At 34.6% G+C, this 20,100-nt stretch overlaps 1 protein-coding gene across 1 annotated transcript; it reads right to left on the minus strand.

The window, feature by feature from the left end:
* Window positions 1-15,301: 15,301 nt before the first annotated feature.
* On the minus strand, window positions 15,302-18,736 carry LOC136229340 (uncharacterized). Its single transcript, XM_066018056.1, has 8 exons — window positions 18,135-18,736; window positions 17,925-18,019; window positions 17,687-17,790; window positions 17,489-17,589; window positions 17,302-17,405; window positions 16,781-17,218; window positions 16,572-16,703; window positions 15,302-15,702 (listed from the first exon to the last, which is right to left on the minus strand). Exons 1-8 carry the CDS (start codon window positions 18,405-18,407, stop codon window positions 15,540-15,542), a joined length of 1,410 nt encoding a protein of 469 aa, XP_065874128.1. The 5' UTR covers window positions 18,408-18,736; the 3' UTR covers window positions 15,302-15,539.
* Between the last annotated feature and the right edge of the window lie 1,364 nt (window positions 18,737-20,100).

A 20,100-nucleotide genomic window follows, 5' to 3' on the forward strand; every position in this document is an offset into this window, starting at 1 on the left:
TGTATATATTCATAATAAATTGTTATATTTCCAATATAAATAAATACTTATTTTAGGATTAAAATTCTCTTTCTTATTGTTATACGTGAATAATTAATGCTTATATACAAACTAGGGGCTGTATATATCATTTGCCTTATATATATAGCACAATGTGTTCTTGACATATTAAATAATTTCATATTAATTGTAATAATAGTTGTCTTCTTTTTTTTTTTAATAATTTTATTCCAAATTATTTACCACTAGGATATATACTTAGAGTTGAGATCCTATTAGTTATGCTACAAAATCAACATATAAAAACCGAATAACACAAAAACTTAAATAAAACCCTAATTCTAATGTTGATGTTTTGTCGGCTTGACCATCATGTGAATCCAATGGATATGGACATGCATGTGAGATTTATGATTACACATGTGAAATGCCTTCTTTCAATATTTCTCTATTATTATTATTATTATTATTATTATTATGGAATACAAATGATTAAAAAAAAAATTATAAGTCAATGGGACGGTTTAGGATAGAACGAGTTATTCCATCAACATCTTCATCTACAACGGGGATTTCTCATCTCCGGCACATTAACACATGTAAAGACTAATTTATCTCTATACTTTCCAGTAGATAATAGGAATCCCGTGAGGATATTATCTCATTTTGTTAGTTTTTTCTAAACTAATATTTTAGTATATTTAATTTACTAAAATACAACAATTAGACTGCAATTATAATAGAGTCACAATATAATATGAATAGAAAAGACAAATATTTTTAAAATATTCAATACATTCTCTAGAATTCTATTTATTTTATCATTTCATATAAAGAGAAACTTACTTATATTTAAAATTAATTTTTTTAAGTAAAGTTTATAGCTTAAATTTATATAAAATATATCAATATTTAAATTTGAAGGTGTAGTTAATATTTTTAATTTGAAATTAAAGGGTAAATGTTAGATATGAAATTTAGAAGACTCACGAGACACTTTGTAAGTTTATAGGGCCAATCATTTTTTGATCCAAGTTCAGGACCATAATCACCCGTCAAATCCCATAACTGGCCATATAAAAATGCATATTGAAAATTTCCCAATGCTAATGTAATGGAGCCCAATGTGTATAAATATTGCCCGTTCCATTCACAATAGAGTGCTTATAGAATGATTCCATGATCATAATACAAGTAAAGGAGAAACAGAAGTTGCAGTTGAAAAATACTAAAATGTCATTGTACTTTAAAAGAAACTCCAAAACAAAACGATAAACAGGTGATAGTCTTATTGACGTCACCATCCTATTACAAAAAGAGCATCGAATCCACTATCTTCTCATTTCTTCACAAATATTTCTTTTTGATCTAATTCCAGCCTTTCCATTCCAAAAATGACCTACACTATCAGAAATTACATGGGCCTGAATAATAAAACAATAATACACAATAAATTCTTTAAATAAGAAAAGAAAGCACATGTTATTACTTAGCGCAAGACTTTTTATAGTACAATTATGTTCATTTTCGCTCACATCAAAGAAAAACAAATTTTTTATTTTATAAAATGATACTTACTTATTCCTTATTGAAATAAATAAAAAAACTCTTATATTAAACGAATAAGGCAACGTTTGAGCTTTTATTCAAACAGCATAATTGTTTCTTTTTGTCCCAAGCAGTTCAATAAAACTGTTTCTTTTAATAAAAAAAATACAGTTAAATCAATTTATTATTATCCAACAAATATATCTCTTATAAAGTTGTGACGAGGTATACACCTTTCCTTTTGACAAATTATAACCGCTAGCAAAAAAAAAAAAAAACTTGATTGGATTGTATTTCATACTTGCTTGATTGCTCCATCACCAATTAATCATATAGAAATTTTGCAATGATTTGATACCAACTGGTCCTGAAACATTTAGATATTGACTCGTCAACAATTATATTGACGTATCAAAATCTGAATGGCTCAAACCAATTTGGTCTCGAGCTATTATAAAAAGTTTCCCTTAATAGAAAGAGTGGAAACAATTCTCTAAGGTTTTAACAATTAATCCATAGGTGAAATAAAAACTAGAACCTAATGAAACATTAATTTAAATTATAATATATTTTAAGGATTTGAATTTATAAATTAAGTGTTTAAGACATAATTTTTTAGAGTTTATGATTTATAAATTTGGTATGTAAAGTTTTTTAATTAGGATATAAAATGATCATTATATTTTATTTGTGAATTGAGAATTAGTTTTGATAGTATGATTTATTATAATTTTATAATGTTAAAAACTCTATGTTATTCTTTAAATGGGTTGGACTATGGCTAGGGATTTAAACGGGGTGGGACGGGGATTTGGTTTCCCAACCCCGTCCCCGTCCCCGCCAGCTAAATGGGGACAAAAACTGTCCCCGACCCACGGGGATCCCCGCGGGTACGGGGAATCCCCGAGTACAGTAAATCAAATCCCATACCGTTTAATAACAGTGATCCCATCAGCTAAAATAGCCACAGAAATTCACAATAACTTTTAGTTACTGTACTTCACATGAATTCTTAACCCTTTTGACCAAATACTACAATGCACAAATTTCTTAACTTGATTGCTAAATCCACTACATAAAAAGACAATGTTTAACATTGATATATATATATATATATAGCAGTATGTATAAATTAATTCCAAACACAAATCATCTATTTTATAACACCAAATACAGAGTTTAGAACTTCAAATATCAAACTTCGGAGTTTAGAAAACTTACCCGAGTAGGAGAAGCGAAGAGGTGGAGGCGACGGTGGAGGAGGTGGAGATGAGCATGGAGGAGATAGAAACCTAGAAAGGAGAAGAATGGAGGTGAGGTGGTGGTGCGACGTGGTGGCGGCGGACGGCGGTAGAGTTGTGTGTGGAGGAGATAGAAACCTAGAAAGGAATCAGAAGAGAAGAATGGAGGTGAGGTGGTGGTGCGACGTGGTGGCGGCGGACGGCGGTAGAATTGAGTGTGGAGGAGATAGAAACTTAGAAAGGAAGCAGAAGAGAATGGAGAGGCGAGTGAGGCGAGGCACACTGTGTATCTCGAAAAGAAAGAGATAAGAAATTAGAGTTGTAAAATCTGTGAATCTTATTTTAATTGTTTGAAAATATTTCAACATTATAAATTAATATATTTTCATAATTAATGGTTAACATAAAATGGAACGTGTCCCTGTTAACAAACGGGGTGGGGAATCCCCGCCACGTCGGGGCGGGGCCCCGGCAGGTATGGGTATTCTCCGCCCCAGTTACATCCCTAACTATGGCGGATCAAGTCTCAAAGTTCATTCTGATATGGATAAAACCTATTTTCAAAGGTCAGCCCGATCTATCTATTCACAAGTAAATAAGTTTGTGGACCGAATATGACTATTGGTGGGCCTACTTCACCCAAACTCAGCTAAAATTTAAAATCATGAGTAAATTACACATAGTCAGAATCAATAAATTATTTACAAGTGTCTCATTCTCTCAAACAAATTTATTAAAATATTAAATTTGATAGGTTTTTTTTAAAAATTTCTTTTTTTATAAGTAACTAACTGAAAAATTGACAAAAATAAAATTAAAGTTGTGATATTCTTATATTTTAAGATTTAAAATCATATAATGATAAAATACATAAAAACGATTTTCATAAATATAAATAAAAATTAAAATGTGATTTTTGATCTAATTTCCTCTAAAATCATCGGACTCAATGCACCAAAATACTAATTTTACAAATCTCAAAGTTCATTCTTGATAACTTGGAGAAAAATCCTTGATCGGAGCACTTCCCTGTGAGGCGCCGTTGGGATCGGCTGAGGACACTCCGATGCCAAAGTCAGTAATATTTCTGAGAATAAACTGTAAGCACAAAAGTAGAGAATCAGTAAGTGTACCTTTGATCCTAGGAAGCTGGGGTATTTATATAGGTTTCTGTAACCTTCAGCATTAATGGGAAAGCAGGTGAAGAGTCATGTCATTACTCATCTTTAATTGCTATCAATTCTCCATTAATCCCAGCATTTAGCATCGAAACCCTCAGAGTTGAGGTATTCGAACAGTCAAGTCTTTATTCCCCTTTAATGGCTATTAATTGTCATTTAATTGTATTTATTCCCATTCATGGATGGTAATAAAGGCGCCTTTTGGTATTCTTGGATCTGTCAAGGCGTATGTACGCTCTCCTTGAGAGCTATGGCGGGTCTCCACTACTCGCTCTCATCGGACGTATCTCGTTATGGCGTATCTCGCCATGGTCCACGTGGCGTGGCATAATGCTAGAGACTCCTTCCTTTTCCTCATTATTTGCATATTCGCCCATGCATTAATTATCATTAATTCCACATTAATCATGCATAAATATCTCTTTTAGAATGAATAATGGTTTGCCATTATTTCTATTAATTTTCCCTTATTCCTTATTCAAGAATAATTTGGGTTGTTATCAGAAGCCCCCCCACTAAAGGTATAAAAAGCTCTTTAGGGCTGTCTAAATGGTGTTTTATTTTTCCATCTTGGAGGAAAGTGGACCCGCCCTAGATGGGATCATATATGGATATGATGCACTTTTAGGGGTTTTTTCTTTTTCATGAATAGGTGGTCAACTGTATCCATTGTTAGCCTCTAGGGGCTTTTTGAGAGTTATATTTCTTTTAGAAATGGAATAACCCGCCCTTTATGGGACCATTTGTTCCTACCGCATAGGATTATGATTCGCCTTAGGGACTTTTTTTCTTTAGTTCTGCCATATTGAGGAGAATGACCCGACCTTAGGGATCAGTAAGAATGATCAGCCATTTAGGGACTTTTGTGCATTTTGTGGAGGGTTTTGGCACTCTAGGCACTTGCCTTTTTAGCCTTTACTCATTTTCCAAAGTGTTTTTACTTTGCATTTGTGAAGGCGAGACTTCGTTATTTCTATGATGAAGACGTGAATTCATTACTTTGATGAAGATGAGGCTTCATTGTTTGGAGATGAAGACGAGGCTTCATTATTTGGAGATGAAGACGAGGCTTCATTACTTGGATGAAGATGAGGCTTCATTACTTGGATGAAGACGAGGCTTCATTATTTGGAGATGAAGACGAGGCTTCATTACTTGGATGAAGACGAGGCTTCATTGTTGGATGAACCCTTTTCTTTCCAGAACTATTTTTACTAATGCATTATATCTTTTAGCAAGTAACTTTTTAGAATCTGGTTTAGGATTTCTCCGATTGTTTAGGGTAGGTGGTCAGCCGTACCCCAATGTGTGAACCTTTGTGAAGGTTAGAAGCTTTTATTCCTGGTGAGGAAGTTAAGCTGCCTTAGGCGATCGATTTGCTTCCTATCTTTGAGGTGAATCGATCCGCCGCCAGGTCTTGAGACTCTTCTTTGGGAAGAGTATTTGAGAGTGTAAATTTCTCATGTCTGAGAAATTTTTTAACTCTGTCTCTGACGACGATTAATTGTTTCCTATCTTTGAGGTAGATTGATCCGCCGCTGAGATTATTGTTCTCATATCTTTAAGGAGAAAGTTTAGGGTGTAATTTTCTCATGTTTGAGATAATTTTAACCCGCTTTTGATGGTGACCAATATTTTTCCTGTCTTTGAGGAGAGAGTTGAGCTCATTTGAAAGCTCCTGAGGGTCTGTGCTTCTTATCTTTGTGGAAAGGGGATCCGCCCGTGATGGGGATCAATTGTCCTATCTTTGAGGTAATTGATCCATCTGTGGAACTTTTCATTCGCCAGCCACTGGGCGTATATCAGGAATAAAAGCTAGGCAAATGAATATAAGAAGTATGGCGAGAAAGAATAAATTATAAAATATAGGATACTATAACAGTTTAATGCACATATAAGAATACGTAAAAATACTGATTTTTAGGCCTATGGTTCCGTCTTTTCTGAGCAACTAGAACCGCATCCTCAATGATGTTTAACTTATGAGTAATCACATCTGGGCTTACTCCTGTGGGGATCTCATTCTCCTATGCAAATAGGCTTTCAGACTCAATGAGAACTTTTGTAACATCCTCCTTGATCTCATGTTTTAATCCTTTGGCGATCCGCACCCGCTTTCCATCAGCAATAAGGAGCGTTTTTGTGTCGCCCAAAGCTGTAGTGACAAGTTCATCTTCCTCACCTTCGTCATTTTTGAATTGTGGGCGGATCGATAGCGATGCCGAGTAGGTCTCTTGAACCGCCTTTTAGTTCCCGCTAATCATTATTCCTCCTTTGCTGGTGGGAATGTACATTGCCATACGACGGATGGAAATTAGGGCTGCAACCTCTGAGATGAACGGCCGCCCAAGAATGATGTTATAAGCTGATTGTCCATTCATAATAGAGAACTCCAGATCACCAATCCACGCTTGATCATCATCCGCCAGCTTGCATTCCAAAGTTACCTGGTCCTTGGTCCGGATAGTGTGACCTGTCACTCCCATGATGTCAACAATGGTTGTTTCTATTTGGATCGGATCAACCTTTAGTTTGGCGAATGCACCTATGGTGATGACATTGCAAGAACTGCCCGTGTCTACCATTACTCGCTTTATTTCATCTCCCATCCTTCAATTGGCAACGCATCTGTATGTGGAGAGATTACTGAACCTGTTTCTGCAAAAGGGGCAATTGAGGGATGTTTTATCCAGAACGGATATTTTTGCTTCTTCCACGGGTGGCTGATACACTGGTCCATCTGCTATGACATTAATGACACTTTTGAATTTCTTTTTGGGATCTGTCTTCTTCTTGTCGTCTTGTTATTTGTTATTCTAGACAAAGCTATCTAGTTTGCCAGCTCCCAGCAAGCTTCAGTGTGGTGGCCAACCTGTAGTACGCTTTGGCGTTTCTTCCAACGGTTACATACTCCCCTCCTTTGGGTTCGGGATATGTAATGTCCCGCTTATATTGATTCTTTTCTTTTATATTGTGATAAGTTGGAAGCTTTAATCATTTTTTCCGCCTCGTACCCCATGATTCGCGCTGTGAATGGCGAATTCCTGTTAACTGGATGGCGTATCTTTCTGCATTGTTCTCTTGTCTATCCAGAGCGGCATGCACTCGCCTTTCAATCTCATCATTCGTGTGTTCAATGTTGAATCATGATGGTGAAGCCGGTCTTGATCTTGATCTCGATCATGTTGAGGTTATGCTTGGAGCTATGGTTTAACGCGGATGGATGTTGTCACAACCGTGGGAGCCATTTTATCTGGCTTCGAATATCTTGTCTCCGCATCCTTCAACATTTTGCTAACATAATAGATGGAGAACTGCTGACCTTCTTCTTCTTGAATAACCACGGTGCACATAGCTTTATCCATGACAGATTGATACAAATACAGGTCTCCCCTTCAGATTGGCCTGCTCATCAAGGGTGGTTCTGCTAGGAATTGTTTTATACCTTGATATGCTTGTTGACAATCTTTCTAGTACGATGATCCGTCCGTTCAACCTCTGGATCTTTCTCACCCACAGTGGGGCTTTCATTTAGGCGCTCTTTTCACCTTTTTCCTCTCATGGCTTTTATTTAGGCGCTCTTTTCACCTTTTTCCTCGCAGGGCTTTTTACTTTATCTGGATTTGCTCTAACTCCTTTTTTGCTAATGACATAGTCAAGGAATTTTTCTGAAGCGACTCTGAATATACACTTCTCTGGATTGAGCTTTATTTTTCATGCTAGTGTTTGACACTGGTTGCATTATTAGCAATTCCCTTGTACCTGTGGGTTAGCACTGAAAGAACTCCAGAAGTGGGGCATACCCTGTCCATTATTAAAAGATTGTGGTAAGGCATAAAAGCTATATTCACTTACCTTGGGGATGAGTGGCTTGATCCACGAAACATACTTCATAGCAAAAGACTGTTTGCATTGACCTTGTTGGAAAATATCATGTATAATGCAATGTCTCTTTATGGAATTTTTAGCTCATCTTGGAATCAACTTAATAATTCCTTCACGTTGGTCCCTGACTCTAGAATGAGCTTAGTCAAAGGATAAAACCGAGTAAATATTATATGTCAAACAAATTCATAATAGAATTTTAATCGTGCTTGTTTTAATAATAATATCACGTATGACGGTCATAACCATAAAGATTGCTACTGCACATGAATATCATAATGAATTCTTAATAAATAACCATAATGAGAATGGTTTAAGAATAATGTCCTTTTGTATTTCAATGCGCATTAATATCCAAGATAGCATATTTATTTTAAACGTCATAAAAGTTATGACATTCTATATTGGGTAAGATATCTTACATAGTTGCTATTTACTTGCAATTAATATTGTGCATTTATACATTAATGGCATTCAGAGATCATTAATGCCTCATTTGAATGAGGTGTAATTAAAGAAAGGTAAGTGATGATTTAATAATATAGTTATATATAAAATTACTCTTATATCATTTCATTTGTACGAATAAAATAAAAGAGAAAGGGTAATTTTGGAAGAAAAATACATGTACCATGATTCTCCTCCAATTTGGAGTGTAAAAAAAATTACTCAAAATCCACTCTCACCTACCTTCACATACAATCCTCCAATCTTTAAGGAATTCTCATGTATATCCTAAGAATTTTGCATAAATTAATGTTCTGATCCGAAACCGACACTTGCACTATTTTGTAGTTAGCTCAGGACATGAAAGTTTTGTTTATCCAATTTGGTAATTCATCAGCCCATAATGGCCTTAATAGTTAGGGACAATTACAGGATAATTACAAATAGACTCAATATTTTTAAGTCTCTTGTGTTGGTAACAGAAATTCTAACAATGTCAAATAAACAGTTTTTATATGAATAGACACATCCTTGTAAAAAAAGGAATGAAATAACTGTTTGACAAAACAGTATTCAAAAATATGAATTTTTTATATTAAAAGTACTATATAGGAGAAAAGCCATATATAGATGGTGAATTGTACAAGGAAAAACCAAATATGATTTTTTTATAATTTCTTCTAATAGTTATATGCATATTCTTCCAAAAGACCGACCAGATCTAAATCATTTGTAATTACATAAGCCCTTTTATGATATTTTAATATCAAATGACAAAATCACATTGAATGGATGATTTTTTTTTGTAAATCCCAAGATTACGGGTCTTATACATGCGTTTGTACTAATTCAATGATAATATCATATTACACTTGTCATGCATAAAAATATGAGGGCATAGTAAGCATGCAAGATTTAATGAAAGATTTGTGTTTATGACTTCATCTTTCACAGTTTATTAGATTTATCATAATAACATGTAATGATATTCATAACACTTTATAAGAGTGAGGGATCTCAATTTTCTTTAATTAAAAATGGAATAAGAAAGGAGAGGAAACTTATCTTTTTCATCATAAAATTCCAGATTTAATGTAGAAAACTCTTTCCCACCAATATATGGAGAACTGTATCTTTGGATAGATTTGTTGTACTGATTGAGCCAAAGTTTGAGATTGTGATTTCTATTCTGTTGACTCCATTGTTTTGTTCTTTGTGAAACTCTATACAATCAAGATTTTGTGATCTTCTGTTTGTTAGAGATCCACCTTCACCGCACCAATTGATAACTTGTGGAAAAATCCTTGATCGGAGCACTTCCCTGTGAGGCGCCGTTGGGATCGGCCGGGGACACTCCGATGCCAAAGTCAGTAATATTTCTGAGAATAAACTGTAAGCACAAAAGTAGAGAATCAGTAAGTGTACCTTTGATCCTAGGAAGTTGGGGTATTTATATAGGTTTCTGTAACCTTCAGCATTAATTGGGAAGCAGGTGAAGAGTCATGTCATTAGTCATCTTTAATTGCTATCAATTCTCCATTAATCCCAGCATTTAGCATCGAAACCCTCAGAGTTGAGGTATTCGAACAGTCAAGTCTTTATTCCCCTTTAATGGCTATTAATTGCCATTTAATTGTATTTATTCTCATTCATGGATGGTAATAAAGGCGCCTTTTGGTATTCTTAGATCTGTCAAGGCGTATGTACGCTCTCCTTGAGAGCTATGGCGGGTCTCCACTACTCGCTCTCATCGGGCGTATCTCGTTATGGCGTATCTCGCCATGGTCCACGTGGCGTGGTATAATGCTAGAGACTCCTTCCTTTTCCTCATTATTTGCATATTCGCCCCTGCATTAATTATCATTAATTCCACATTAATCATGAATAAATATCTCTTTTAGAATGAATAATGGTTTGCTATTATTTCTATTAATTTTCCTTTATTCCTTATTCAAGAATAATTTGGGTTGTTATCAATTCTGATATGGATAAAACCTATTTTCAAAGGTCAGCCCGATCTATCTATTCACAAGTAAATAAGTTTGTGGACCGAATATGACTATTGGTGGGCCTACTTCACCCAAACTCAGCTAAAATTTAAAATCATGAGTAAATTACACATAGTCGGAATTAATAAATTATTTACAAGTGTCTCATTCTCTTAAACAAATTTATTAAAATATTAAATTTGGTAGGTTTTTTTTTAAATTTATTTTTTTTATAAGTAACTAACTGAAAAATTGACAAAAATAAAATTAAAGTTGTGATATTCTTATATTTTAAGATTTAAAATCATATAATGATAAAATACATAAAAATGATTTTTATAAATATAAATAAAAATTAAAATGTGATTTTTGATCTAATTTCCTCTAAAATCCTCGGACTTAATGCACCAAAATACTAATTTTACAATTAGAAAAGTAGATGTTTATATTATATAAGAACGTTTTTTTTTGTTTTTTGAATCAATATTATATAAGAACGTTAAAATCATAATAAAAAAAATCTACATAATATTATAGAGGAATAAGGTATTAATTTATAATCAATAGAAATTTTAATTTTAATGTCATAAATAATATAAAAATATCCTTAACATTTGCAACTTCAATTAATTTTATCCCTATTTCACCTATTAATTAATTTGGGCCGAATTTACAATTAAATATAATTTCTGATTAAATTAGTTAATTTATAACTAATTGGGTTTTATGAATCACTAATTGATTAATTAATTAGTTATAAAGATATGTAAGCTTTCTTTTCCAATTCCAATTCTAGCTTAATTTTTGTTCCTAAAGTTTATTTGCAATTCAGCATCGTTTTGTTTAATTAAGTCATTTTCTTTACAGTATTAATTATGAAATGGGTTTTTTCATTTTTTTTTTTAAGAAAAAGAGCTCTTATTAATTAAAGAATAGAAGCATCCTTAGCTAGGCTGCTTAACAAGAATACAAGACTACTAGAATGAATGAAAGAATTAGCAAAGAAACGAGCATTGCGTGCCAAAATATGGGCCACCTTATTCGCTAACTTTGAAACGAATACTACCGAAAAACTCGGGTTGTTCCTCACGCGAAATCTAATATCCTCGATGATAGATCCAAATTCAGTAAGATCTCGCTTATTTGAAAGTATATTATCGACCACATTCTTCGAGTCTGTCTCAAAAGTCACATTCTGATATCCCATAGATTGTATCCACTCCATACTATCCCTTAGGGCTAAAGCTTCTGCCAATTTAGTAGTGATACACCCATTTGAGTGCATACTAAAGCCCACAATGTAATCCCCATTATTGTCCCTCAAAACCGCACCTGCTCCAAACATACCATCATCAACAAATACTGAAGCATCTGTGTTGCATTTCCATTTCCCTATCTCGGGCCTTGTCCATCGGATGTGTCGTCGGTTTATTAGGGGCGGCTGGTGAGCAAGAGAAGTTGTCAATTCCTCAGCTGTATCTCATCCAGTTGCGGTGAAAAAACTAGAAACAGCTGTATCTGTCTAGCGCAAGGAGCCAAATAACCAATGTATGTCGTATTTCTGGTTGACGCTAGAGAAGCAGCAGCCTCAGCAGCATTCCTACGCCCGCCAGCAGCGTCTACGATAACAGCAGCAGGGTCAGTAGCCGCAGCAGCAGGGTCAGCAACAGTGTCAACAGCATCAACAGCAGTATCAGCAACAACATCATCACCAGCATCAACAATAGCAGCAGGTCTGGGGCTCCCCAACGCATCAGCAGTTACATCCATATCAGTATAGAGAGCGTGTAAGTCTGCAATTCTGGCTTGTTCTTCTACAGGACGGCCTTACCTCGTTCCCACATCAGCGCTTTCACCTGTAAGAAAAGGGTTAGTGCTAATAATCATTGGTGCATCCAGGTTGGTCATGACTGCTACACCAGCAGCAGAAGATTCGCCAATCCTTCTACTGTCATGTGACATAACTACAGGGGCTGAGCTCAGACCAATGCCTTGGTCTTTGTGTCTCTCATGTGCGAGTTTCCACTCAACAACCCACTTCAATGCCATATCCATCGTTTGCACGGGGCTAACACGATTCTGCTTCCACAATTGCGTATTCCTTGATTGCTAGATTGCCCAAAGGGTCACTAGGCTTCTTTCCACAACACTGGCATCTGATACTGCACACATGTGCAGTGCCCATCCCTCAATCCTCTCCTATTCAGCGTCAGGAGGCTCAAGGCCTACGACATCCCAACACTGTCGTGCATAGCTACAGCCTGCGAACAGGTGCCATCCGTACTCCACATCGTTCGGACACAGTAGACAAGCTATTGGAACCGCCACATCTCGACCCGCCAATCTAATCCGAAGGGGCAAAATACCTGAAACCAACTTCCAGCCAAAAAACTTCATTTTTGGCGGTACAGCTAGGCTCCACAACTTCAGCCAACCTCTATCCTCAGCTCTCCTGATTCCCAACACTAACATCAGACGGTAGCCTGACTTAGAAGAATATATTCCATTAGTTGTAAAGTGCCAAATGAGCTGGTCATCCCTACTAGGTTTTTTTATCTTTTTAAGCTTTCACAATCTTCTATTAAAAGTCAGTTGGTTAAGTTTTTGTAAGTTTTCTACAAACTTTTTGACACGCTCGCAATTTCTTCAAAAAAATGCAAGAAACCCTCTAATTATAATTATAATTTATGCAGTTATGTATCTCATTATTTCTACTCTATATGTGTGTCATATTGTCACTCATTACCAACAGATTAAAGACATATGTACACACATGAAATAAAATAAAAAATTCAAAAATCTCTCCTATGCACATGCCTTTGATATGTTGGAGAATATGGGATAAAAAAAATTACTTTTTTTTTTTTCATATGTGTATATTTGTGTCTTGATCTTATACTAATGAGTAATAATAGGATGCACATGTAAAGTAAAGATATTAGGATTCGTGAATAGATAAAGTTCTCTAATGACGGATAATTAGCCCAATTTTCAAACGTTATGAGTGAAATTGACGCAACTTACGAATACTATTATTCTAATTATATCATTTATGATGTTACATATAAAACTCCTCTAGTCTACCAATATTGGCAGTATTTTTGTACATTGCCCCTGTTATATATCTTATATCTCAACCCAAAAATTATATTGTACTTCCAGTGCACCATATCATCTATATGATGAGTTAATAATTTGATACTGCTTCATATGTTAGTGTATAGGGTTTATAATTTAGAGTCTATATGTTTATTTTTTTAGGGTCTAGAATTTCATATAAATAATTAATACAAAATATGCAATTAATTAATCATACGATGTTAATATTTTTTTTGGTTCAGATATAACGTAACATTAAATTATTGATTTAACGCATGAATAACGTGATACGTTGGGAGAACCAATGACTGCATCTTTGATGCACTTCTTAGTACAACTGAAAATTATTAATTGGCTAGTTGTAAATAGTCTCATACTATATAACATTTTTTCTTTTCTGAGTTTCAGGAATATCGATATCCCTATTCATTGGAGAGCACATTACGATGAAGTTGTAAGTTATATTAAGAGGGAGTTATTGTCTATCGCCGTGGTAATACAAAAGATGCAAGTATTACAGAAGATGCAAGTGTTATCCGGAATGATTATACGGTTTAATGAAACTACTATGAAATATTTACTCATGGGTGGAGCGAGCTCTTTCATTCTAGTTCATGCTAAAATTTAACGTGACTTGTAAAGTACAATCATTATTAAGAAATAATCGAGTTCGGGCTGTAGATATGAGTGCTACTGATGGTCTAACGAAAAGAAATGGAAGTGATCGACACAAAAGCTCCTCTAACTATTCCAGGCCTATAATATAACTTTCTCCTTAGACTGGGCTTGAGTTATAAACACAATATCCTAAACTAATCAAGCAAAACTATTTGGTTTCATGGACCAAATTGATATTCAATTTGCTCAAAATATTAAAAGTTGCATTTCCCCAACGGCTGAAGAATTATGTTTTTTTTTTTTTTTTTTATGTTGAGTTCAACAGATGAAATTGAGAATTATGATAGAATTTTACATTATAAACTGGAATCTTTACATCCGAACAATTAAAAGAGAGATACATACGATTTAATTAGAGTAGAGTTGATTAGTGTTAAAAATTAAATGTATACGAGTGGCATAAATTAATTGATCAAGTATATTGCTCCATGTGTATAGTAAAATTTCTCTAACTTAGTTAATTTAATTTAGTAATTCAATGTGATTTTATTTTCCTTAAATTAACAAAATAAAATAACAATTTTAATTTAATTAATTAACATGTATTAACGAATTAAGTCTAAAATACATAAATTTTAGACCGATTTAATCAGGTAGCTGTGTGCTCTGTTGAAAGTCAATTCCCCTCTTGATATGGGTCGGTATTTGGGCCTCCATTGCTTATTTACGGGTTTAAGCAAAGTACTTTTCTTTTTCTCAATTGACAGAATAAGAAAACAGTCTAGTAGTTAGGTATTCCGTTTATTATCTAGTATAGGGATCAAAGAATATGATGTAAATCAGTGGCTCAAGCTCTTCCAACTTTTAACATGAGTACTTTTCTTCAATACCGTCCTACTTGTAATGAATTACATAAGAAGATAAACTCATATTGGTTGGATACGAAGAATTCTAGGAACCACAATATCTATTGGGTTGAATGGTCCAAATTGTGCCATAGAAAAGATCAAGGAGTTCTTGGATTTCATGATTTGCATTCTTTAAACTTACCACTGCTAATAAAGCAACGCTAGAAGTTTTCAACGAGATACTTTCTTTTCTTCCAAATTGAGCAATAATATCATTTTGGAGTTCGAATATTCTTAGACTCGGGTTGAAATGGCAGGTTCCTGTCATTCCTCATACAGCGAATAAGGCTGTCCATTTTTTTACTCGGCATGTCCTTTCCAATCTAGTAACTTTACCGCTTTTCTATTCCTAATTGGTTAGAAAATGTATTAACGAAGGATGTTCATCCTATTTAACATTATTTACGATGGAATTAGCTCAGAGAAATTCATTACAGTAAAGAAAAAAAAAAAAAAGAAGAAACTGGAAAGACTAATACCACACCACTGCTGCAATATGATAATCACAAAAAGAAATTTGTATCAAAATTACCATTAATGCAATGTGATAATTCTCTCTCTATCTATCTTTTTTTTTTTTTGTTGTTCTTCTCTTCTACTGATGATATATGGTGAGTACTTTTTCTACTGGTGAGGAGATTCATTAGGAACTGTTTGGGGTGACTTCCTAAAAACATGTTTTCTGCATCTTTGAAATATTGTATCATACATAAGATCAAATTGAACTCCTGCTCTTTCCCTGTTCACTATGAAAAATATGTGATCTGCTTCCACTATCTTGTAGTACCTGCATTTTTAGGTATATATGCCCCTGTGTTAGTCAAGGCCTTGGCTAAAAAAAAAAAAAAAAAAAATTACTGTAAGCAAGTTCCAGAGGTCAATAGATCACTTTAAGAAAGTTCAGGGAGTTCATAAGTCACTTTAAGCAAGTTTAGAGCGTTTCCAAAATAAGAGGCATTTGACTTTTCTGGACAAGTAAAGGGGTTAGGAATGTGTTAAGCCTTGCTAGAAAAGTACACGGTTTAGGAATGTATTAGCCTTTGAACTAACTTGATTAAAAAAATGGATAAAGACCCTGTTTGGTAAAGAGCTTTTTGGAGTAAAATTAGATGTTTGAGCCATTTTAGAGTGTTTGCTGATGAGAGGTTTGAAAGAGCTTATTAGGTCCAAAAAGCTAATTTTGAAAAAAACTCATTTTAGGAGTTTTTTTAAGGGGACATTTTTAGCCCTAATTAATACTCTTCAATCCCAAATAAATGTTTAACCATGTCCTTATTTGTCATTTTACACAAACAACTATTAGCAATCAGCTAAGTTTTACCAAACAAGTTCACACAATCCGCTACTCAAATCAGCTAATCAAAAAGATAATCAGCTAACAGCTAACATCTAATTACCAAATAGGGCCAAAATATATTCATGTCGCCTAAACTACTAACATTAAAGTCGTGATCAATAAAATCCGTAAAGAAAACAAATAACAAAATGATGACATGGATAAGTTTGACATCATTGCTCTTTTTTTATGTCAAAAAATGAAATTTAAGGTGTTATAGTTTGACTAGCCTACTAGGCTATCATGTTAAGTCACGGATTTGGACGGACTGTGCGGACCAATGGACTTATAAAAAGAGAGAAGATAAAACAAAAACTAACCAGACTCCAGGTTGCAAGTTTTGACAATCAGAATCATTTGCCATGAAATGACTTCGATGTTCTATGGGAAGACGAGGATGTGTTGATGATACAGTATTCAATGCTCCATCATTGTCTAGCCAATCTTCATCCCTACACATACATATGTCAATTTTTTAATACGAAAACACGATTTACCGAGACAACACAGGATTTACTGATGAACAAACCTGTATCCTTTGTAAGGAGGAGGGACATCAGAAGGGTAACTCCAAAGAGCCATCTGCAAAACTCTAATGAACAGCAATGGATGGATTCCAAGAATGGTTGAAGGAACAGTGTAACCTAGTATTTTTCTAGTCCTTTTGGTAGCATAGCTGAAATAGTAAGTGTTTGGAAAGGTTTGAAGATGAGAATTGAGTTCCATAGATCCTTGAATTGTAAGATCAGGAAGTATCCAATCTCCTGATGCAAATGGACCTATATTTCCCCAAAGGCAATTGAATAGCCCCAAAATCCCCATTTTCTTCCTTGTCATGTTGAAATGATCAAATCCAAAGTTGTAATAAGCTTTTAGCCATGGTATGTCAATCCAATCATAAATTATCACTCCTAACCGCAGAATTTGAAGCAGACATACTGGTTTCATGGTTTTTCCATCTTCTGGCCTGAAATTCAAAATCTGGTTAACTTAGGCATTCTGATTTTGGTGGATTGAATTCATGATTGATCTAGTGGATAAGATACTTACTGCATGCCATCAAAGTAGGTTCTAGTAGTTCCATTGAAGGCTCCAGATAAGGATGTGAGGCTTAATACCCAATTCTCAGAAGTATTTTCATACCCTTTAAATGCCTAAATCAAACACATCAAACATAGAATCAAAACAAACACTTTTCAATAGAATATTAAATTGATTTGGTTGTTTTCAAACCAACCTTATCTGCAAGCATCTGCTGCAGAACTCTAACAACCTGTGCTCCGGCTGAATGCCCTACAAAGTGAATTGGATGATCCTCATCCCATTCAGGATAATGCCCTGAAAACCAGATTTAAAAAGGGATGATCAAATAAAAACTGAGGAAACAGAGAATAAGCCAAACAGAAAAAAAGTATAAAACTCTCTTAATTTTAACCTTGTTCATAAATCCGTCCAAATTGAGAATGTCCACAAGCATTGCTGTGTTCTTCACCATAATCAACCTCCCCTCCTTTCAAGTAATAAAACAACTCCCTTGCCCTGAAATCCAGTACCGAGGAAATTATATGTTTAGCGACGGAAATTTCCTCGGAAATGTAATTTTTCTTTATAGACAAGAACAAGCAACAATAACCAGAAGAAAGGCATAAAGTAACAAACTTTTGTGTACCCACCTATCATATATGCTGGTTAAAGAACCCAAATCAGGCACCAAAACTTTCTCATCTTTCTTCTCAGCCCCAGCAAAATAGGATAAACCACCCAGTCTCTGAAACAAACAAACAAACAAACACAATGAGATCAATTTCAAGGGCACAAAATGAATCAAACATTGAAATTGGGGAAAAATGAGAAAAAACAAGAAAGAAAGTTCATATACATACCCCTTTCCCAAATCCAAAAATTCCATGAACCAAAACAATAGGAGGAAGATCAGCAGCGCTGGTAGTAATTTGGGGAGAAATTAGAGAGTCGTCGTCGTCGTCTTTGAAGACAATATTAGCATTAGGTTTTAAAAACCATTCATTGAGAGCATTTGAAAGATCACCAGCAACAGCTGTGCTGAAAATGTAAAACCCATATAACATATGCACTAAAGTACTCACGAATAACTCAGTTAATTGCAGAGCAGACATCCACCATCGTATCATTCCCATCAAATTAGAAACCCCCAAAACCCAAATCCAGGCGAAGAAGAAGAAGAGGATGAAGGAAGAAGAAGAAGAAAGCTCTTTGAAAAGGTGTAGACTTTCGAAGTTAACGATCAAAACCCTCTAAAATGAAATTAGGGGGTTAAAGAAACAGAAAAGAAAAGCACCTCTCTTTCTTTCTCTTTTCTTTCTTTCTTTCTCTCTCTCTCTCGCCTTCTCTCTGCTTTCTCTCTCTTCTGGTATATTAGTAAAAAAAGGTTTGGCTGGCTTGAATCGAAGGAAGAATTTAGAATCAGAGTTTGAAAATGGATAGCATGCCACAATTTTCTCGTTGCCTACCTTTGCATAAATATTCTAAACCAATAGGAAAAAGGCGCACACTTTTTCATTTTTCTTCTCCAGTAAAAGGGGGTAAAAGCCAAAACGTGAAAAACCCAACAAAAGAAATTTGAGTTCTTTATTTTTATGCCATGTGTCTTGGTTTTCACCGCAATCTCTCAAGTACCCCACTAAATATAACTTTATCCAAAACAACAAATGCTACTATAATCCAATATTTTAGCCTCTGTGTTTATGTTGGTAATTTTTAGTAATTAGTGATCATTAATCATCATTTTAGAATTGGGATATTGTCTAAATGCTCTAAATTTGTCCCTATAGTATTTTGCATTTTAGAACTAGGCTTAAGATTCTAAAAACCCTAAATCTATTAGGTGATTTATCATATTTGTTTAGTCAGTCGGAATCCATTGGAACAATATTTATTTTAAAGTGGTATTATAAATGTTGAAAGTATTAAATGATTTAATTGTTTTATATTTATTTTGTAAATAGAAAGGCTAGTGATTCGGGAAAACAAAAGCAAACAACAAGCAAAAATCTTAATAGAACACATCGATCTTTAATAAGAATTTTTTGAAGGCCTGCAAGAGATGCACCACATTTGTGATGACCCAAAACTAAAGAACATGTGAAATTCGTCATCCAGTCAGCAGCCTGATTTCCTTCCCGGTAAACATGATGAAAAGATACCTCCCAATCTCTTTCTCTTAGGTCTCGCCATTTGTAAAATTCGTCATCCAGTCATCTTTATTATTTCGAATGATTCCACTCGCAAAGGCTAGTCATGGGTTCCTTTTACTTGCTCCATCCGTATTAATCTTCACCTAATCCTCGTTTGGAAGTCTCCAACTAATCCACATCTCCTCCTTAGCACCAACCACCCAATTCAAAAGTTTGTTGTTTGTAAAAACGACTTCTCGAGCCCGGTGTAATATATCATCAATTTTTTACCGAGAAAAATTAATCCCCTCAAACACTCTATTATATCTAAATTTCCAAATCCATCAAATTCTCACACAATATTACAGAGAACTTCGTCAATAGAAAAATCTACATTGAAATTTGCATGCAACCAATCCCATAATCGAGAGAGAAAAAATACTTGATGAGCAGAAGGAGGAACTAAACTACTCCAAATTTTTGTAGTTTCAGCGCATTTCCTTAAGGCATGAAGTTGCGACTCCAAATTTCCACAAGTGATATAATCCAACTCATTTGCCATACCTCTCCTACCCTAATTCTCATTACGTATAATTCAATTATGTACCACCATCCATAAGAAACAACGGTTATGTTCCGACTTGTTACTTTTCTAGATGTCCTAGCATGGGAATTACCAGCAAAATCTTGCAGCAGT

This window comes from Euphorbia lathyris, chromosome 5, assembly GCF_963576675.1.
Source record: "Euphorbia lathyris chromosome 5, ddEupLath1.1, whole genome shotgun sequence".
Lineage (NCBI taxonomy): Eukaryota > Viridiplantae > Streptophyta > Magnoliopsida > Malpighiales > Euphorbiaceae > Euphorbia > Euphorbia lathyris.

Bases quoted from the DNA above. Each gene is read 5' to 3' on its own strand.
- LOC136229340 (XM_066018056.1), bottom strand. From the start codon at position 18,407: ATGGGAATGATACGATGGTGGATGTCTGCTCTGCAATTAACTGAGTTA. The intron at 18,020-18,134 runs GTATGTATATGA...TGTTTGTTTCAG, and splicing joins TTTTTGGATTTGGGAAAGGG to AGACTGGGTGGTTTATCCTA. The intron at 17,590-17,686 runs GTTAAAATTAAG...TCTGGTTTTCAG, and splicing joins TGGACGGATTTATGAACAAG to GGCATTATCCTGAATGGGAT.